Below are 21353 nucleotides of genomic sequence, written 5' to 3'. Positions count from 1 at the left end.
ACTCAGGTTTGCTGGCTAGTGTTTGTTGAAGCTGCAGTTGTGCTCTTTCCGGTGGATGCTTTGCCACCGAGGTGTTCCCGGCGGATGCTTTGTCGCTGAGGTGCGTTGCTTTGCCACCAAGGATGCATCTCCGGCAGGTGGGTCGTTGAGGTTGCTGAGGTGGGGACGGATGCTTGGCCGTCGGATGGTTGCTTTGCCACTGAGGACGCGTCTCCGGCTGGGTTGGTCGTCGAGGTTGCTGAAGTGGAGACAGATGCTTGGCCGTCGGTTGGTTCGCTTTGCCACTGAGGACGCGTCTCCGGCTGGGTTGGTCGTTGAGGTTGAAGAGGTGGGGACGGATGTATGGCCGTCAGTTGTCCTTTGTGTTGCGGCTCCGAACACTGCTGGCTACCTAGGTATTGAGTTGTTCTTCTTGTTTTTGGCTTAGCTGTTGGGTTGTTAGGTGGAGGATCCCCCTCATGTTTCTTGCTTTTGTTTGTGTTCTGGGTTTCTATGGTAATCCTTGGATTACTTGCGAACTCATTGTATCGGTTACCTGCCATTTCTTTCGGCTCTTCTTTTTAATGAAAAAAAGATCCAACAAGGTTGGCTTTCGTCGGGTACGTGCTTGCACGGACTGTGTCCCGTCCGCCTCTCGCTCGCTCGCTCGCGCGCGCATGACATGTTCCACTACTCGGGGCTAGGAAACGAACGGGCTGACCGCGCGAGCAGGTCATGGCTCGGCCTCAATTGAAGTCTATTAACGGCCCACCATACATTTCTCTTTTTCTTTTCCCCCCTCCTTTTGCCTCTAGGCGATCATGCTGTAGTCCCCAATGCACGTTAGAGACAGCCAGACACCACGCATCATGCGCTCATGCCTAATCTAAATCTGCAAGCGAGGCATGGGAGTCGTCGTTATCTGAAGACTGGAATCTAAGCCACATTTTGTCTCATGGAAATAACAAAACAAAAGGCAACTGAAATGTAATAAGGGGGTGTTTAATTAGTTCCCTTTCATCCAAAAAAATCTTGGTTTTAGTCTTTTTTTTGTTTAATAAAATTAAACACATGTAAATTTTTTGACAAAAAGATGGTTGTTCTCCATTTTAAATTTTGACCTCAAGAGGTCAAAAAAAAAAACCTAAAAGAGTATCAAGAGGTCATAATGAGACCAACAAATCCTGCATTTTAAATGGAACTAAAATAGCACTGAAAATTTTAGCATTTTATATTTTATCATTATTATTTCAAAGCAGTTGACATTTTACTTTTTGTATTCCATAAAAAACTAAATAGAGCCTAATTTTTCTATATTTTGTACGGAGTAGTTCTCAGCTATGAAAAATAAAACCAAGATGATGAGCACGCCATCAACGTCAGGAACAAAACGCATGGAGTAAGTATTAACCCACGAGGTTTGTTACTGTACTTGGAAGGAACCATCGGTTCCTCTCTTCAGAATTATTTGCAGCCATTAATAATTCGAAAAACTAATTAATTATGTTTAAGGGTAGTTAGGTACTTTTCTTACAAGGCTACAACTCCCTAAATCCCCGAGACGGACGGCGAGTACCCGACGCAGGATTTCACGAGCGCCGGCGTCCGCTGCACTGAGCCGCCGAGCAGGAGCAACACCTCCACCTGGCGCCACCCTGCTTGTCGAGCGAGCGCCCAAGCCCAAGCGACACCCTCGTTGGTTGCTGTGGGAGTATAAACCCCTATACCCTCATGGACTGATATGGGCCGCACCATCAACGGTGGCTCGGCTCATAAGATGAAGACGTGCGGCGCACGACGCTGGTTAGCGTGCACCGCAAGGCTACAAGATATTGTACCAAATAGGATAGTTTACTTGTAACTCTGTCCCTTCACGATATATAAGGAGGGGCAGGGGTCCCCTAAAGGACAGGTCATAGACATTATTATCTCAATACAATCAGACGCAGGACGTAGGTATTACGCCCACACGGCGGCCGAACCTGGATAAAAACTTTGTCCGTGTCTTGCGTCACCATCGAGCGTCTACCGATAAACTACTACCGTGGTATACCCCAAGGTGACTGCCGACTAGCTTTCGTCCACAGTTGCTCACCCCTTGTGGCCACGCAAGCTGCGCGTCGGCGCCTGCCGCCGCCGGCCCCCGAGAGCGCCAAGATGCAGAGGACGCTCCCAGAAAGCTCTGCAGATCTTGCTTTGTGATCTCAAAATAGATTACTTTTGACATTAAACCAAGGATACATGCATGAATCATTAATTTGTTGATTTGTCATTAAAGTGGAATTTTCTTAATTTACTATATTGAATCAAAGATACGTGAGCGACTGAACGTTGATATCTGCTAAGTGAATTTTTTTTTTCTCTATAGCTCATGAGTTTCTCTATAGCTCATGAGCTTACGAAGATAGCTCGAGCCAATTACCAAGCCGAGTCTGTGGCACCGCCCCCAATAGGCCAACACCAGCCTGCACCCGTTGTTCAGGTCCACGATTGGACGACTCAAGCTAGGGTTGATGTCTACTCGGCCATGGTTGGCGCACCTACTTGCTTTGGCATTGGCCACCGGCAATGCGGCGTTGGGATTTCTTGGGTGACCGCAGCGGCGGCCGCGGCCACGGCAGAGGTTTGGCGATGGGCAGCGGCGGTGGCGGCGAACAAGCAGGCCTGTAAACGACTATGATACGATAACAGAGAAAGATAACACATACGGGAGATGGATGAAGGTACTATGCTATCATTCAGATTAAAATTTGAAACTGGTTCCTGGCCCACTTAGTATAGGTTCCGACCCACAACTTAAGTTCCTCTCTATTGGCTCTTCTCATTTTATAACCATCCGATCTATTTAGATGGATGGCTCTAGTTTTTCTCGAGCACTGTAAAATTTCTCTTAGGGCACTCACAATGCAAGACTCTATCACAGAGTCTAAGATAATTAAGTACATGTTATTTATTGTATTTTACCGATGTGACAGCATATTTATTGAAGAAAGAGGTAGAAAAAAATAAGACTCCAAGTCTTATTTAGACTTTAAATCCACATTGTTCGAGGTAATAAATAACTTTAGACTTTATAATAAAGCCTGCATTGTGAGTACCCTTTACCCACTGTTCATGCGGCGTGAACCGCGCGCAAGGAAGCAGACCGGTTCGTCTCGCGCACCACGCGAGCACGAGGCGGCGGCGTGAGCTCGCGCGCGCGACGACCCAGCTCCTGGAGTCTGTCTGGTTCGCCTCGCGGCACGTCACTTGCGAGCTGTGCGATCTTCAGTCAGCACGCCGCGCGCGCCGGCCGCCGGGAAACATCGACCATCGCGTGCGTGTCCAAAAAGGCCTGGAATCTGCATGGAGGAGCAGGCTTGGGCGGCCTGCACGGCTGCACGCACAAACACAGCACGACCTCGATCGTTTGGCAAGACGCGACGCGACCGCTGAAGCGCGTGCACGGCGGCGGATAGGCCACGTGGCACGGCGCACTCCTATGGACGGACCACGTAGGCACGCACGTACTACTGAGACCGACAAATGATGATATTTCCGCTCCGCCACTTTTTCCGAGAAAAGAAATGTTTGTCCAAACACATTTTTTCCCCCCAAACTCTGTCAAAATACACGAGTGTCCGCAACAAAGAGCAACCGTGCGGATCATCGATACTTTGGTTTTGGACCGGTTCCAAATTTGACTCGTCACGATAGACCGGGCACTGAAAAGGACTAAAAGTTGAACTAATCCACTCGTGAGAGGCAAATCGTTACAGCAGTGGCTTCTTCTAACTTTCATCCACAGGATTTACGATTTAACTTTCCGTGCCTGCCATGGAACATTTGGACAATATAAGGTGAGGCACAATTAGCCCAACTGCCCAACTTTCATCTGCACGGAGCAAATCTGGCGGTCAAAATCAAACACCTAAGCAGGACAAGTTTTTTGTCTAGGGTTAAACGAAGCAAGAGTACTTATAGAGCATAATAATGCAGAAGGAAAAATAGTCACTGTACGTACGTTGGTCGCCACTCGCTAGCTATGCTTATAGTTAGACACGTTAAAAAGGTTTGTTGAATCCATCACCGTTTGTGTTTCTTCCAAGGACCCACCCACAACGCTAGTGGAGTTTGCCTTGCAGCACCGATCAGGCATCAGGGTCACTGATAATAAATAATGCACGACAGAAGCCAGAGAAAGGCTCGGAAAGTCTAGGACGGGGCCGGAAGTCGCGGAACATAAAGCGAGACAGCTAAAGTCAAGGTCGCTCCAGAATTCCAGATTCAGAACCTGCAGTGCTGGGAGACCGAGGGAGGCCGGTGGTCGGGGGTTCGTGTTTCAGGAGCTGGGTTGCTGGAATCCGGCGGAGGGAAGTCCATGTTACCGTCGGTGGCGGTCGCTAGAGCGTGGCAAAGGCAAGGTGGGACGTTGGTGGTCTAGAGGTGGAGGAGCACAATTTACATTTTCGAGGAGGGGGGAGGGCTTTGGGCGGAATGGCTGGCGGCGAGATCGCTGCGGGCCGAGATGGTGGAGGCTGTGATGATGAAATTTGGGCAGAGGCTGGTGCGAGAGAGAGAGGATGTACTAGGGTATAGAAGGAAGAGGTTTTTGTTTTCAGGTTTAAAAAATAGATCATACAAAAAATATGGATTTTTTTAGATCATACAAGTAATATCTCAAAATCTTTAACCGCACAGTCCCTTTTGAACACCGCTGAGATTTTTTTTTTTGAAAATAGAATATAATGACATCTTAGTCTCTGCATCGGATAATGTAAGTAGTTGTTTCTTATTACAAACTAAAGCAAAGAGATCGAAATAACTTTAAACATAAAACTTTGAAACACAAAGGAAGAAGGAAAAATCCACTGAGATTTTAGCAATCGGAATTCTTTATAGGGATTTTAGAATCCAGATTCTAGATCCAGATAATAAAAATATGTAATCCAGATCCTAAACAGGGATTATGGGTTAGAATAGGTGCATTGTTCATAATAATATACTGAATATTCTCATACAAGAGATATATTTATTCTATATATATAAATGATGTTTACATAAACAGAATAGGATGCAAGAAAATCTTCACACAAAAAAAAAGATGCAAGAAAAAAAACGAGTAAAAATAACAAAAAAGGGCTCCCTCACGTCATACATCTTTGGCCCTTCTTTTGCCCAGATTTTTTCCCCTAACCTGATCTTGCCCACCAAGCTTAACTCATGCCCGACTCGTGTCTGTGGGGGAAGAGGCGGCGTCGCTACTCAGGGAAAAGGGCGGAGCAGCAGCGGCCCAGCTCGGGCGGCGAGCGGCAGCGCCATTTAGGCGGGCAGTGGCAGCACCGTCGTTGGCGCTGGAAGGGCGGAGCAGCAGCGTCGTCGTCGTTTTCGCAAGAGGTGCATCGCAGAGCGCAGTGGCGGCGTCATTGGGGTCAGGCCGGCGGCGCCGAGCGGCGAACCTGTTGACCCGAGAGGTGCGTAGTGGCTATGATGGCCGGCCGGTTCCGGCTGGATAGCAGGAGCCGGTGGAAGAGGATAAGATGGGGCTAGCACGATCTTTTTCACGCGTTGAAGGGAAGTAGTAACCGACATTATCTAGGCCTTGTTAAGATTTCTCGTTACAACGAATCTTACGATATATATATAACATTAAATATAAATAAAAAATAACTAATTATATAGTTCGTCTGTAATTTATTAGATAATTTTTTAAAATCTAATTAATTTATAGTTAAATAATAATTGTCAAATATAAACAGAAGTGTTATAGTAGTATTTTATAAATTTTTTCAGCAACTAAACAAGATCCTAGCTTTCAATGGATCCTGAGATTGCAAGAATCTTACGCTCAGATATTTTTCACCTTCTCCGTTCCCTCTGTTGGGAAGCTGTGTGTGTTTATCCGGATAGTAGAATCCAGACAGGCCTACGTGTCCTTTGTCCTTACACAAAGTGCATGCATCAAACTTACCTGATCAGTTGAGGGCTTTGGTCCTGTCCACTTGAGCTTATTTATTAAATATGCCAATAATTTAATAATATTTTTTCTTTTAATAAATTAACGAATAATACTTTTAGCTATAATTTTTCAGATAAACGAACCGATTTTTTGTAATGGGCCAGAGCTTTCTTCACAAGCAACATCACACGATCGGGACCTGTTTGGTCTGTTTGATACTCCGAAAGATTACGCATGTCGGCATGTGATCATTATAGATATCTTCTGATTTGTTCGTTGGAGTGTTGTTGTTGGAAAATACCAATCGAAATTCTTCAGGGCCTCTCATCCAGATGCTTGGTTAATCTGAAACAATATCCATTTATTCCTGTGGTTGCTGGCATTTTAAGATCCATGAAACGATATGACTTATTTCAAAGAAAATGGAGTGATCATTCCATGACCTTATTTTTAGTAGACGCGATTAATGCTTTGATAATGAAAGAAACGTGTGAGCTGTGCACATACAGATTTTAGGGCAGTCAAGGGTGCAGCTTGTGTGTGACTGTGAGTTTCACAGGATGGTTTATGGATGGGCGAGACGCCGAGACCCAGAAGGAACAAGGAAGAGCCCAGACGGATCCCCTTTACGGGCCATAAACAGCCAAACAGGCCCATCTTGAAAAACCATAAACATCCAAACAGGCCCATCTCGAAAGATTCAGCGACAGCTACAGCGACAGGCCGAGGGCTGCCATCCTCGCGCTTTCCTCGGCGCGCCTTGCCAGTCGTTTTTTATTGTGGCCTTTGAGAATTTCTTGCTCGCTTATTACATTTCGCTCGCCAAATTTTTTAGCCACTTAACCCCTCCACGTATCTATATATTTCCACGTCCCCACCTCTCCCGTCCCACTCCCACCTTCTTGGAGACACCGCCAGGCGCCAGCCATCTTCCGGCCGCTGCCCCCCCACCGGGAGGTGAGTGAGGCCTGCTCCCCTTGCAGTTCGTTGCTCGCGTTCGGATTGTTTCAGCTGAGTACCTGGTGATGGGATCTGGACATCTGGTACCCGTAGGCAGGTTGCTTGTTTGGGCTAGTATTCATGAGCCGGGATCTTCAGTTTTATTTCATTGTGTTGTTTGAATGGGGAATATGCCTTTTTTTTTTCGATACTGATTTGTTTTCTTCTTCCTATGGACCATGGCTTGCTTCTTTATGAAATATAAACCCGCAGGTATTTAGTGTTACATCGGTATTCAAATGAGTGTTAACTGACATCAAGTATTCTGGGTGGAATGATGCTAGTAGAGAGCTTTGTGGGGTGTTTCTTTTTTTTTCATTTCTTTTTGTTTTTTAATGTGTCTTAAGGCAATTGTATTATGTGAAGAGACGTAAATGTCTGTTTTGAAACTTAAGCAGGCATGAAGATGAAGTTCGTTGTTGGAAGTTGGAACATGATGGTCTGTGAATTAGCTTTTCTTGCTGAGTAACATGGGATAATTTCTGCTTCTCTTGTATTCAGTATATTGATAGGAAATATGTTTTGGTCGGTTCATTCAGCAACAGTGCTCATGCTTTTAACTTATGATACGCTGTGTGAGAAAGAGTATTCATTTTGCTTGATTTGGACGCATTCCACCTATGCCACTAAATTTGGGAGATTAGCAGACTGCTTGTTATAATTGAGCATAATTTAAGCATGCAAAATCTGAGGTGCTCCTACTTCTTCTTGGTGATTGATTAAAGCATACTCTGTCGTAGGTTGAATTGCCTTCTGGAGTCCTCTCCTGTTTTCAGAGGAATGTGCAGATAGCTTTGTGGTGTGTTTCTTATTTTTCATTTCTTTTTGTTTTTTAAATGTGTCATTTTGGGTTATTAAGGCAATTGTATTATGTGAAGAGATGTAAAAGTTTGTTTTGAAGATTAATTTTAATGTTTCGACGCATCTCACGATGTGTGAGAAAGAATAATCATTTTGCTTGATTTTAATGTTTGGATGCATCTCTCATATGCCGCTGAAGTTGGTTTAGGAGGCTGCTTGTTATAATTAAGCATAATTTAAGCATGCAAGATCTGTGGTGCTCCTAGTTCTTGTTTGTGATTGATTAAAGCATACTCTGTCGTAGGTTGAATTGCCTTCTGGAGTCCTCTCCTGTTTTCAGAGGAATGTGCATATAGCTTGGAGTCTGATGAGTAATCAGTCATGCTGATGCTACATGAAACTGTTCCTTTTGTGAGGCCTAGTTCTTGCCGGGACCTAAAACTCTCTGAAAAGAGTGCCTCTGCTTTTCATTGTAAATTAGGATGCAGTGCAGTTTGCAGTTCAGCAGAAGGCCATCATGTACAGAAGCCACACATTGTTCACAGCCACAAAGTTAACTTCACTAGAACCAGCCATCTTCTGTGTAAAAGCTTAAATAAAAGAACTACAAGGCACTGGCTGGTATTCCTTGCCCTCCTTTTTGTGATTTTGATCACTGTTTTTTTCCCCTCTTATTAAAGCATTTTGTTGTATGCAGCATCGATTCCATGTTAATGCTTCGCCCGATGATGAATTCCGCTCATCACGTAACATAGCGATCAGTTTATTCAAGCGATATAAGAAAATTATTGATCGAGGAGGAGGTGGAGAAAACCTAAAAGTATTGATTCTTGTCGAATCTTCACCATATTTGCCAGAAGTTTTTTCGGTTTGCTGATTAGTAATTACTGTATCTGAGGATATAATCAGGAGTTTGTCAGTGCTGGAGTGACCGCATATGCACTAGGGTGTACAGATGAGGGGCTTAGAAAGGAACTTATGGATCTTGAAGATTCTGGTCTAGAGATTGAAGGCTTAGGGTCCTTAGGGGGGACCAGCTCGAAGTTCAAAGTCCACTCCTTTGAGGTTAGCATGCTCTGACAATCATGTGCTGCATCATTTTTTTTATATTGCTGTTCAGTATCATTTTCTGTTATGCATTTACATTTTTATACTGCAGCTTTTGTAGTCAAGTCGAACTCAAACAGTTTTGCTTTGATCTGTTGCTTTAGAAAAAAATGCACTTTGATTTGTTTTACGCAATATCTTTATTTTTGTCAGTTTTTGTATTCAGTAGAGTAAGCCCACTCACTAGTTCTCATTGGCAAGATATGAAGCTTTTATAAGGTATCATGTAACTCAGTAGTGGGCATGTTTGTGATGCAAATGCACCCCCCCCCCCCCCCCCCAATAAGAACTTCTCTAGTTTCATTATTTGCCTCAGCGATACTCTTTTATGCAGATTCGTGAGTGCATTATGTGGCTCAGTATAGTGTTCATCACAATATTGTGCACACCACAACTAACAGTTACCAGGTGGTCTACTAACCCACCGGTGTCAGCTGACGTCTTGCATCAGTGGAAAGGATTTTGTGCTATAATCGCAAACGCTTACTATGTCAAAGGAATGGCATGGTAAGGGGCAGCTTCTGCCAGTAGCGTTGTTCTTCTTTTATCTCAGAATCTCATACATGTTCCTAAAATAATTGACGCTGCAGGTTACCAGTGAAAACCTTGCAGCTGGAACAGATGGCTGTCACAGGAAATTCAGAGGAACCATCAGTAGTTGCTAGCCGCATGCAGTTAGTTTTCAGCACATTAGAGGTTTATAGCAGCACCGTCAAATATGTACATGCTAAGTAAAAACATGATATGCTCGTTACTGATGATTTTGTTTATTTACTCTGCAGGTAGTCAGCCCACAGTGGCCAAGAGTGTGATTATATGAAAGCAATACGATCAAACAAAGGTCTGCAGTTTTATTCTGACCAGAAAGATATGCATGTTCAAGTTCAAACCTCTGTCATGGTGCAACAAATGATACTCCCCTATGTAAATTTTAACTCAAATGTCAAATAAAAATGTTAGTGTACTTTATTGTGAAGTATTTGATTTGATATACATATACAACAACTTCTATGTGCATCAGGAGTTCTAGTAAGTAAATAAGTATTCCCTACTGCTCCAATAGAGAGAGAGTCGAAACTGGGGCATGGTGATGCTGCTGCCTGTGATGTGGCATTGTGGCTTGGTATAGCTGTGAATTGCACAGTTTTATTTGACCACATTATTGTTCAGCTTGGTTTCGATCTCTTGATTTTTCATACAAGAGGTGCGAGTTGGTGACCCAGTTTGGTTCAACAAATTGTACAGTTTTTTCAAAATAAGTGTGGTGGAAACCCATTTTGAAGACGCCACCTTAGAGTCACTAATTTGAACCCCTATTCTTATTGAAGAATACTATAAACTAAATTAGCACAGTTGTGTCGACCATGCTACGGATGCCATTCCCATTGCCTCTCCAATTTTTCATTTTTTTATATAGTTAAAAACACTAATTATGTGCCAGATGCCCGGAAATGTGCACTGCAAGTGCGAGGTGGAATTCTGTTCAGAGTTTAGGTACACACACACACACACACACACGTTTTCCATTAAACAACTTGTTATGTTCAATCTAAGTGCCTGTTTGGATGACTATGACTAACAACTAGTGAACTAATAACTAGTTCATAACTAGTAGAATAACAGTTAGTCCGCCTTAGTCCACCTGTTTGAATGTTTAGGGACTAAAAATTAGTCAACTAGTTGTTAGTTCTATGGATCCAAACAGGGCTTCTAAGGCGTGAAATGGTGCCACGAAACAAAATTAACCCACAATGTCACCACGGTCCTACTGTCAGATGTAACACTCTTCTGCTCCTAAGAGTGGCATGGAGACATAACTGTTCTTATAGACATCACAGGATTAACAATCAAATCGGTAGCAGAACAATACTAACTTTCATAACAATCCTCTGAAGATTAATTATGGACTATGTTCAGCATCAAATGCACTTAACATATCACAAGTGTTGCTAAAAGTACACGATGATATAAATTAAAAAGTGTTTCTCATAATCTAACAAAAGAAGAAGAAAAAAGAGAGGGTGCAGAGCTACAATTTGTCAAATTGGCAGAGAATGTTTCCCGTTCCGGCCATGTGGTGCTTGCAATGTCGCCTTTGAAGTAGAGTTGTATCCTACACTCTGTTGTATCCCACATTTTTACTGAACAAGCGGCGGATGTAGAGGACTTGCAACGCGCTAGCTGCCATGAAAGCTATGTACTCTGCCATTGTATAGAACATGACACGCTTTCTGGTACTCTCATTAGCTGGGAATCAAAGCATGAAAATTAGCTCCGCATTGTCATCAAACGGTAGCAATAAATACATGAAAAGATCAACAGAAGAAAATGTATCCATAATGTCCTGTCCCCTGCTACGTAATTAGACATTTGTTTCCTAGATTTTCTAGAGATCTCAGTACAAGGCATTTTTTTACTTGAATAGAAAGTAAAACTGAAAGAGGCAGGCAAAACAGAACAGGTTGAACAATTTCACTAGGCCCCGTTTGGATCCTTAGAATTGAATTCATTTTAATAATCATAATCTAGACACATATTAATTAAGCTAATATGGTTCTATATGGATTATATTTGTATATTATTGTTGGCTATACGAGAGAGATACTTATGTGTTGCATTTGTACCGTAGGGGAGTGAGTTGAATAGCGTGTTATAAGTTGCAAAGTAGAAAACATAGCGCGGTGATCTATAGAATCAATTTCCATCTCCCACCCTATGAATTTGAGATAGGCTTATATTATATGTGAACTTTGGAAAGTGCTGGAATGTCAAATTCCAAGCCAAATAGCCTAGTTTATTAAGTAGATTTCAATTCCTCCAAGTGAAAGGATCCAAATGGCCCCTAAACAAAATTATCTGGTTGTCCCCTCTACATTGAAGAACACATTGATTCAATAAGTATGCCATGATAAAACTAGATACAAACTTAGATAGGTGAAGAATAGACGGATGCTAATCTCTTAATTTGTTGCGCTCTAACTCTAATGCATTCAGAAATGATGACAAGAATGAGTTCTGACTTCTAACTGATAGGGGGTCCTTCTTGCTGTTAGCATTGACGTTATTATTTTTCAAAAGAAAAAAGAACTAGCATAATAAATGCTTATAATGTGCTAAACATTCCAGAGATGTAATAATAGCACATGCAAGTCCCAAGTCCATTGAGCTTACTGTGTCGGTGACGAGCTTCGCGTGCTTTTAGGTACTTCTGCTCGGCGGTGACAGATTCTAATGCTTCCTTCAGCTCCGCGATTTTGACGTTGATAGGATCCAAGTGCTCTGCAACAGAAATGAGACATTGTTTACACATGGCAGTGCTAAAGTGTTAACACTGGACGAATGACACATAACTCTGAACAGTGATGAAGGTAAAAAAAATCAAACGAATTGATGGTTGTTTAGTGTTTGCAAAACGGTTAAGATTGATAGAGTAGGCAGGTGCTGAGAAGCTTAAGATAGAAAGGCAGTAAACTAACCATCTTTCGCCAGATTGTGCTCATTGGGTATGTGCCCAACATGAATGTAGAAAGAAACAGTTTCAGGCGCTCCATATGGGTTATGGAAGCAGAACTTGTACATGCCACCCCTCGGAGCTTTAAACTCAAATTTGTCACCAGATTTTCCCTTCAATGTGTGCACAGTGTTGCCACCTGGTGACGTTACCTGTATTTACAGAAGCAAAAAGTTAATATAGAACATGATGTGTATAACGCAAATATATACTTTACTACCCACACACAGAGCATATTTAAAAAAATATATGCAGGTACTTTTTTCCCACCATGGCCAAGCCAAATTTCATTACTTGACACTAACGAAATTACAATAGTTTGTAATAGAGCAAAAACAAAACGCAGCGAGCCTAAAGAAACCATGCTGAAATGAACAGAGGGTTCACCCAACTGACACAAACCGATCCACGAAACCAACAAGCGTTTTAATCGCAGCGTATAACGTCCCGCAGAACAGAGCATCCAACCATGCGCAAAAAACTGTAATTGCATTAATTTTAGAAGTACTAATAATATTAATAGCACTTGTAATTGCATTAGACCACTTCAGACATTTCCAAAAGCAACAAACATCATTGCTTTGTTGCCTTGTTGGGAGTAAGAGGTGACCGGTAGTTGGCATAGTGCCAAGGCCCTTTCAATTTTGGTGACAGATTGGCGATAGGAGCACTCCAAGATGAAGAACGATGAAGAACAGGGCAACAAATGAAAACATCAGTAATGCAATAGGTGAAAAGAAAAATTAGTTCTAAAGCACTGAAAGATCCCGAGAATCGTAAAATACCACCAAAATGTCATGGCAAGGAAAAATACCATCGAAACATTCAAACTCTAACCGGATCTAGCACTCCATTTGATTTTATTGACAAAAATCGTGTTTTCATGTTTGCAGCTAACACAACGGAAAAGGATGATAATTGTACCCTTGTGCGGAAGTCTAACCAAACTTATCCTCATCTCCCAACCGCAAGCACTGTAAAGAGCCTGCAATCGTATGACACCTCCTGCTTCGACACTATAACACCGCTCCCACCAGCCCTCTTTGATCCCATTCCATGCAGCGCCGACCACCCACCGGCCTGGGCCCAGTAAGCCTGCCACCACCGGCCTGGTCTGCGACACCGCCTGATGCCATTGGCTTCCCTGCCGGCATCAGTGGCGACCGACTGTCCTGGGCGCTCAAGCTGCGGCTTGTTCCTCTGGCGCCATGGTGTTCAGGGGTATTTTTTTGTCTTAGCTGACACCGTTGATATCAAAATGTAACGGAGTGCTAGATTCAGTTGGTGTTTGGATGTTTCAGTTGGTGTTTGGATGTTTCAGTGGTATTTTACATTTGCGTGATCTTTCAATGGTATTTTACCATTCTCGTGGTCATTTAAAGCTATAGAATCAATTTTCCATAAGTGAAACCCATTATTTTCCCAAGTGCATTAGGTTTCATTCAGTGTAATTGACAAAAGTTTTCTGAGACATCAAAACATTGCTTCCTCTCAAAGAGAGATTTATTTTCATATGCGAATCTATAAACTAAAATGTTCCCAAATAGAGTGTACCTTCTACAGAAACGATATGCTAACTTTAAAATCAGAGAGAAAAATGGTTTCCACTCAAAAATGAATTCTTCAGTGCTAAGCATGTGAAAGCACTGCACAGAAGGATACATCTGAAAGTTCAACAGAAAAAGGCCCAAACTGCCAAATATGGGGCAAGAGGGAAGCCCTCCTTTCCACTCAGATAGGCACAGATGCATCTCCAAGCAAAGAATAAGTATAGCACAGTAAAACTACTAGCACAAAACAAATGTCCAAACTATCAGGAAGGCACAACTGTCAGCTTATCTAGACAGGACCAGGAGGTATATGAATCAATTGCAGCATCCGCGGTAGTGTTAACTCAATTGAATCATAAGACAGACTAGAAAGTTGAACATCTATTAGCATCAATTGCAGCACAAACCAACAAAGAGAGCCAACAACATAGCAACTGAATATGGAAGTACAGATGGGCCTTTCACTATTTTCAATTGGGAAGAAGTGAAATTGGCGTCATTTCACCCCAAAAGTTACTCCTTCCCACAAAACCAAAAATCCAAACAAGGTAACCAGCAGCAAAACAGCTTATCATCCAACCATACTACTCGCAAGGCACCCGCAGCAGACGTATACCAAAGCAGTGACAACCCGCTGAAATTCCCCAAAAGGTCCGAACTTTGCAAAACCTATTACTGAATCAACTCCTATAAGCAGCGAACACTACTAATTCATCAAGCTAAACTATATAAAAGCCTTGTGCCAATCATAGAAAGATATTTTAGATCGCCAAACTGGTGCATAAACAAGAGATCGCGTCAGGGGATCACGAATCATGAAGGCACCCGATCCCCAATTCAATCTACCTGATGGCCAGATCCCCATCAAAACAACCCATAAACCCAACCGAACCCCGATCCACCCATCAAATTTAACCGCGCAGGATTGGAGTACGGCTGGGGACAAGGGGATCGGGTGTGTACCGTGAGGTCGATGCCTGGGTGGTCGGAGCTCCAGAAGATGTCGTGGTCGACGACGACGAAGTTCCCGGACACTGTGTCACCCTCGTAGGGCACGAACTCGTGGATGCACTCGGTGTCGGTTACCGTCACCGATAGCGCATCCGCCCGCCACGCCGCCGACAAAACCGCCGCCAGAGCCACTACCAGCAGCACCGCCGGCCGCCACCTCGCCATCGCTAATCTCCAAATACCACCTCCCTGAGCGTGGGATCAGGACTCGGGCCTCTCGGAAGGGGAAAAGAGAAGCGGCGGGAGCTCCGCTCCTGCACGGCGGTCGTCGGGAGAAGGAAGCCAAGCCGAAACGCGACGGGGTGGGTCACGGGAGCGAGATGGCAACGGAGGTGATGCTTGTTTTTGCAATAAAGGACCCTGAAAATCGTGTAATCGCGTGGGTAACGGGGTCGTGCTCGTTGCGTGGCCATGTGGTGCGATTGGTTCCCATGTGTTGACGTGGCGGTGGGATTTGATGCATTTTTTAAGCTCACTCAAAAAATTGCGGGACGGTCATAAAGCGTTTCCTCTACTTTCTTTACGTGAGTGGAAGTAGAAAACGTATTCTCTGTCAAGCCTAAGGCCTTGTTTAGTTGCAATTTTTTTTTTAGATTTTGCTACTGTAGTATTTTTGTTTTTATTTGACAAACATTGTCCAACCATGAAGTAACTAGGCTTAAAAGATTCGTCTCGTGATTTACAGGCAGCAAACTGTGTAGTTAGTTTTTATTTTCATCTATATTTAATGTTTCATACATGTGTCGTAAGATTCGATGTGACGGAGAATCTTGAGTTTTTTTTTGTTTTTTTTTGGAACTAAACAACGCCTAAGAATTTGAGGGAACAACATGTGGCTGCTTTTCAATTTTTTCTAGACACTTTTTTTCCGTAAAAGCATCTTTAGAAGCTTCAAAAAATTAGATTTAGCTATAAAAAAGTGTCTAGAAAAAATTAAAAAGCAGCCACATGTTGTTGTTACAAAATATTTTCAAAATACATTTAGACATTAATTAGAATGTTTTGGAAATTTTTTAGATATTTTTCTATATTCTATAATAAAATGTAACTTTAAAACCTTTAGGAGATATTTGTACTAGCTCTAGATATTTTTATTTGGGTTTGTCGTATCCCAGTCTATCTATAGCAACTTTTGGAATTTTGTAAAGGCTTAGAGACATTTTACATGGTTTAAGTTTTGTCAGGTATTTATGATTTCTTTTAACTAAAAAATATGAAACCGTCTTGAAAAGTACTTCAAACCAGGGCAAACAAGCTAATTTGAACTTTTTTAAGAGTTGAGAATATAACATTAGCTTATTTTTTAAGTTCAAGAGGTATAATCAAACCACGTGATAGTTGAGGGAATGTTATAAACTATGAAGTTATAGATTATGTTAAAAGCTACAACTTTTATGTAGACCATGTCAACATTTGAGGTCATTTGAAAAATAAAATTAATAGCAAATCAAAGAACTTAAAACAATTACGTGTGCCTCTAAACGATATCAGATGAAAAATTGTCAACTTAAAAATTGAGTATCTTATTCGTAACTATGATTTTCATATAAACTATGTCAACTTTGAGGTCATTTCAAAATAAAAATACTAAAATATGGTAATTTAAATTAAATATTTAAGCCTCTAAAATATATTAATTAAAAATTATCAGATCTAAAGTTGTAGATCATGTTGAACTTTACAAATTTTGTATAAATTTTATATTCATACGACTTTATATAAAAAATTATGGGAGTGACTAAGAGGGTGTTTGACACTGCTCCACAAACTCCATCATAGAGCAGCTCCACAAAAAACTGGAGTTCGTGGAGTACCTCTTTAGGTGCTCTCATAACTCTACGATTTTTTCTCGAACTAAGTGCATGGAGCTAAAGCTGTTTGGCTAAAAACCGTGGAGCGGAGCTAAAAAAACATAGGGCAGAATAGTCCCAAACACCCCTAAATAATGAGAGGACTCCAGGTGGGCTCTAGTGCCACGTCAGCAAACCTTGTCTTGTTTTAAATGTTCAGATGTGTTTGTTGTTGGACTTTGCTCAATATAATACTCTAGTAAATATGAGTTGTATGAAAAGCATTCTGATAATTTAACATTCTTATAGAGCAGACCAAAATAATTAATTTTTTTGTTCCACAGTGTAGTCTATATCAACACATGACAACATCCAATGTCACCATACTACTTCGTTGCTTTGTCAGCAAAAATTGTCAGCACTCGGAGGAACGGCAGTTATAGACAGGACGGACATCCTTTCAGAACTTCAGAAAAATAGGAGTATTAGGTCTTTGCCTTGTTTAGTTTTTTTTTTTAGATTTTGATAAATATTGTCCAATCATGAAATAACTAGATTTAAAAGATTCGTCTCACAATTTACAGGCAAATTGTACAATTAGTTTTTATTTTCATTTATATTTAATGCTCCATACATGTGCCGAGAAATCTTAAAAAAGTTTTTGGTTTTTGTACCTTGCTTCTTCCTGATCTAGTCAGAATAATGGCACCATCAGCCACATTTGGAAAGTGCCTTTGCTTCATCCTGATCTAGTCAGAATCTAACTTGCCACTGATAGTACAGTAGGCTGGAGCCTTGCTGCTCCATCTTCTAGAAACTTCGTAGTCCGACGAGCTTCCTGAACATTCCTTGGCAACCGGCCAACCGCAACTTTTGCAACTTGCACACAGCCCGCGACAAAAAGTCAGGCGCCGGATAAAAAACTATCGCCTACTTGCAGTGCCCACTGGGAGCTTCCATAGACCATAGTGGGTTCTGGAATATGGAACGTTCTGGAACTTTCACTTCCCACTGGGGCTGCCCGGGTTCGGGTTCAAGTGGTAGATGCTCTGCACCAGCACATCCACGTCGTCGTCCACGTCAGCTCCGCTCCCCTCCTCGCTGCCGCCGCCGCCCTCCAGGTGCTTCTCCTCCAGGCCGAGGCTGAGCAACTCCACCCAGAAGCTCTCCGTGTCCCCGCCGCCGCCGCTCCCCTCCAGCCGGCTCCCGTCGTCGTCCGCCTCCGCCACGCCATTAACGCCGACCGGAAGGCCGCAAATGTAGTCGTTCACCGCCGCCTCCGTAGCGGTGCCGCTGCTCTCGCCGTCGGGCGGGAGGTGGTACTCGATGGGGCGGCGGCGCTTCTTGGAGAGCGCGTCCTCGAGCTCCCTACGGCGGCCACCAAGGCCCTGCCGGTCGACCAGCATCCGGATGAAGCTCGGGTTCTTCAAGGCGCGCGCCAGGAACACCGTCATCTGCAGCTGCTTCTGCTCCGCCGTGGTGATGCGCTCCTCCATGGCCTGCATCTGCGCGCGCGTCGCCTGCTGCTCCTGCCGCAGCTTCACCACCTCCGCGAGCAGGATGCGCTTGTCGCGCTGCAGCCGGTGCACCTCGCCGTCGAGCCCGAATCGTCCCATCTCCAGACACGACGATGGCGCCTGCCCCTGCTGCGCCGACGGGCTCGACGGCGGGCGCCGGCGCTTGATCGTTCTCAGGAGCTCCTTCTGGCCACGCTGGAACCCCTCGTTCGCGAACTCCCACCTGTCCGGGTCAACCTTCCTGAACCCCTGCAATGCCGGCGATCGACCGCCATTGACGGCTCAAGCATTGAACAGCGAATTGAAATCCAACAACAGACTGGACAGGACTTACGTAGGTGTTGAGCTGGCGGACGAAGCTGGAGAAGTTGCTATGCTTGAAGTAGCGCGGGAGGATCACCGTGGCGAAGGCGTTAGCGTCCCAGACCACGAAGCTGTTGCCGGCGAACCCCCAGGAGACGACGGTGTCGGTATTGGGGTCGTCCACGACGTCGTAGGTCTTGGTCAGGAATGGGGTGGGGCCCACCTCGCCGAGTCCTTCCATCGGCCGGGGCAGCTCCGGCAAGGCGACGGCCCACGAGGACGCCGCCGCCGCCACCGCCGCGTCCCCCGCAGAAACGCCGGTGAAGTCGAAGTCGAAGTCGAACTCCTCCTCCTTCACAATGCCGCCGTGGAAGGGATCCATGGCCGCACCAACAAACCGAACAAGCAAACAAACAAACAAACAAACGCGACCGAGCAATGGCCGAAAAACAGAGGAGGTCCGCTTGACGGAGCAGAGGAGCAAAGGAAAGTCGAAACGAATCAAACAATCCAAACGAACGAATCAAGAGCAGGTCCAAAAGATGGCGATCTTTGGCTGAAAAAAACGCCTCGGCTGAACTAGCTCGATCTGAAAATGGCCTTCCTGAATGTCGAAAGAGCACGAGAATTCAAGAAGCACCAAAGGTTGGTCGAAAACGAAAAAAAGAGGTGGAAGAAGAAGTTGTCAGTAGACTGCAAATGCTCGCAAAATCTTAGCTATCGACGTTAGCTTACCCGATTAGAGAACGTCTAAACTGAAGCCTCTGCGAATCGAAAGGGAAAGAAATTAGTGAAAACCGCAGCGGCAAGACGCAGAGCTTTGGCAGAGAAGGGGGAGGAAGGACCAGAGCCAGAGGTAGAAGAAGAAAGCGAGTGAGAGCAACAGTGCATGAACGTACAGAGCGTGAAGGACCAGAGACCGGAAAGTACAGTCTCCCCAGTTGAGGTGCCCGGCGAGTAGCTTTCCCTTTGTACTTGAGGCGGGTATATACGGCGTCGTCGCCTCGTCGGGGGACGTTCTACCAGTAGGCAAGCACACGCGGACCGCCACGGGCAGGCGCGAGGCCCCACGTATGGCGGGCGCCCGGCGTCGGCGCCGAACATTCCAGACGGTTCTGGAAGAGGTGGCCGCGAGGCCTTCGCTGGGGAGTGGGGCGGGGAGGCGTTGTTTAATCTGGAGCGGGTGAGGTGATGTGGCGACGAAGTTTCGCGAAGGCGCGGGCGAGAGTTCTGGAAACGTCCGCCGCCCCCCGTTCAGCTTCCCGAGCGTATTTTATTGCCGGTGGTGGCCCGGTGCTCTCCGGCTTTTGGCCACGGGTGGGGACCAGCTGGATCGCGGGAGAGTGGAGACGGGAGACGCTGGTTGGCTGCGCCGTCGCCGGGGGCGTGCGCGCGGATTGGACGAGAGTCGAGAGAGGTGTGGGATGTGGGCAAGTGGGGTCTGGTCTGCTGGACATGTCTTGAAACGAAAATATCTACTAGGGTCTTGTTTAGGAAAAAAATTGGGTGAACTACGGGTCCATTCCACCGCTGGTGCGCCCCTACACTGGATGGTAGACGTGGGCAAAGAAATGAATCCAGGAAAAAAAATTGGGTGGACTATGCGACCATTCCACCGCTGGTGCGCCCCTACACTTTGTTTAGGCCTTGTTTAGCCCAAATCCAATTCCACGATCGTTGTCGAATCTTGTGCTAAATGCATGAAACATTAAATATAGACAAAAACAAAAACTAATTACATAGTTTGCCTGTAAATTGCGAGACAAATCTTTTGATCCTAGTTAGTCTATGATTGAATAATATTTGCCACAAACGGTGCAATTAGTTTTTATTTTTATCTATATTTAATACTCCATGCATGCGTCTAAAGATTCGATGTGACAGAAAATTTTGAAAAAATTTGGGTTTTTAGGTAGAAGTAAACAAGACCTAGGATGCATGTATTCGCCAAAGTTAGGCCTTGTTTAATTCAGCCCAAAAATTAAAATTTTTTTAAATTTTTTCATTACATCGAATCTTACAGCACACATACATGAAGTATTAAATATAAAAAAAATAAAAACTAATTTTATAGTTTGACTACTTACTTTATAATTGAATAATATTTATTAAATTAAAACGAAAATATTACCGTATCAAAATCGTAAACAAGGCTTTAGTATTTGTTCCTGCTGAAACACTGAAACTTGGACTTACGGAGTAGACACGAGTGTGTCTGGTTGGTTTGCTAGTCTAGACGAACCAGTAAAATTAAGACAGGTTAGATCTAGGCCTTGTTTAGTTCATCCAAAAAATCAAAAAAATTTCAAAATTTTTCGTCATATCAAATCTTACGGCATATGTATGGAGAATTAAATATAGACGAAAACAAAAACTAATTATACAGTTTGTCTGTAAATCATGAGATGAATTTTTTGAGTCTAATTAGTCCATAATTAGACAATAGTTGTTAAATAAAAACGAAAGTGTTACAGTACAAAAAAGCCAAAAAGTTTTCGGAACTAAACAAGGCTCTAGTCAGCTTTAGCTAATGCAAACAATACATATTTGGTTGCATGACTACCAGCTAAGTGCTAGGAATAGATGTGTTTAGTTGTCTGATGTAGTTTGTATAAAATCACCTCTTCCTTGAACTCGTAAGTTTACCCTGTGATGTTTTTAGTCGAACAGGTGGCAAGCATGTGAGCATGATACCACCTTAGTCGTCGAACCTCCTCCTCCATCCCACTTTGGTTTGTGAGCAAGGTAGGACTTGGCACAACACGAGAGACTATTAGGCGAGGAGCACTAGATGCGTCAACCGCCAATTTGCCATGGAGGACCACTAGATCCGCACAAGTGGGGTGG

At 43.9% G+C, this 21353-nt stretch overlaps 3 protein-coding genes across 8 annotated transcripts; 1 reads left to right on the top strand and 2 right to left on the bottom strand.

The window, feature by feature from the left end:
* LOC110431858 lies at nucleotides 6760-9879 on the top strand. 6 transcript variants are annotated; one of them, XM_021451549.1, is made up of 9 exons: nucleotides 6813-6874; nucleotides 7315-7355; nucleotides 7657-7715; nucleotides 8022-8338; nucleotides 8415-8537; nucleotides 8627-8782; nucleotides 9159-9331; nucleotides 9415-9520; nucleotides 9607-9879. In XM_021451549.1, exons 4-9 carry the CDS (start codon nucleotides 8099-8101, stop codon nucleotides 9634-9636), a joined length of 828 nt encoding a protein of 275 aa, XP_021307224.1. In that variant the 5' UTR covers nucleotides 6813-6874; nucleotides 7315-7355; nucleotides 7657-7715; nucleotides 8022-8098; the 3' UTR covers nucleotides 9637-9879. The 6 variants fall into 6 exon arrangements, with proteins under 6 accessions (XP_021307221.1, XP_021307220.1, XP_021307223.1 ...); XM_021451546.1 differs by lacking the exon at nucleotides 7315-7355 and having other exon boundaries at nucleotides 6760-6874; XM_021451547.1 differs by having other exon boundaries at nucleotides 6798-6874; nucleotides 7315-7715.
* On the bottom strand, nucleotides 10679-15276 carry LOC8085953 (transmembrane emp24 domain-containing protein p24beta3). The gene is made up of 4 exons (XM_002463847.2): nucleotides 14849-15276; nucleotides 12301-12487; nucleotides 11996-12103; nucleotides 10679-11071 (listed from the first exon to the last, which is right to left on the bottom strand). Exons 1-4 carry the CDS (start codon nucleotides 15059-15061, stop codon nucleotides 10938-10940), a joined length of 642 nt encoding a protein of 213 aa, XP_002463892.1. The 5' UTR covers nucleotides 15062-15276; the 3' UTR covers nucleotides 10679-10937.
* LOC8085952 (heat stress transcription factor A-2a) lies at nucleotides 17383-19804 on the bottom strand. The gene is made up of 4 exons (XM_002463846.2): nucleotides 19406-19804; nucleotides 19242-19270; nucleotides 18538-19110; nucleotides 17383-18452 (listed from the first exon to the last, which is right to left on the bottom strand). Exons 3-4 carry the CDS (start codon nucleotides 18886-18888, stop codon nucleotides 17688-17690), a joined length of 1116 nt encoding a protein of 371 aa, XP_002463891.1. The 5' UTR covers nucleotides 18889-19110; nucleotides 19242-19270; nucleotides 19406-19804; the 3' UTR covers nucleotides 17383-17687.

This window comes from Sorghum bicolor, chromosome 1 (assembly GCF_000003195.3).
Source record: "Sorghum bicolor cultivar BTx623 chromosome 1, Sorghum_bicolor_NCBIv3, whole genome shotgun sequence".
Lineage (NCBI taxonomy): Eukaryota > Viridiplantae > Streptophyta > Magnoliopsida > Poales > Poaceae > Sorghum > Sorghum bicolor.
The sequence above is the reverse complement of the archived record's forward strand: the minus strand, read 5'-3'. Positions and strand labels throughout refer to the sequence as shown.

Excerpts from the sequence above, each read along its gene's own strand:
- LOC110431858 (XM_021451546.1), top strand. The coding sequence starts at position 8,099 with ATGCTGATGCTACATGAAACTGTTCCTTTTGTGAGGCCTAGTTCTTGC. Across the intron at positions 8,339-8,414 it reads GAACTACAAGGCACTGGCTG|CATCGATTCCATGTTAATGC; the intron begins GTATTCCTTGCC and ends TGTTGTATGCAG. Across the intron at positions 9,332-9,414 it reads TATGTCAAAGGAATGGCATG|GTTACCAGTGAAAACCTTGC; the intron begins GTAAGGGGCAGC and ends TTGACGCTGCAG.
- LOC8085953 (XM_002463847.2), bottom strand. The coding sequence starts at position 15,061 with ATGGCGAGGTGGCGGCCGGCGGTGCTGCTGGTAGTGGCTCTGGCGGCG. Across the intron at positions 12,488-14,848 it reads ACCCAGGCATCGACCTCACG|GTAACGTCACCAGGTGGCAA; the intron begins GTACACACCCGA and ends CTGTAAATACAG. Across the intron at positions 12,104-12,300 it reads GCACAATCTGGCGAAAGATG|AGCACTTGGATCCTATCAAC; the intron begins GTTAGTTTACTG and ends TTTCTGTTGCAG.
- LOC8085952 (XM_002463846.2), bottom strand. The coding sequence starts at position 18,888 with ATGGATCCCTTCCACGGCGGCATTGTGAAGGAGGAGGAGTTCGACTTC. Across the intron at positions 18,453-18,537 it reads TCCGCCAGCTCAACACCTAC|GGGTTCAGGAAGGTTGACCC; the intron begins GTAAGTCCTGTC and ends CCGGCATTGCAG.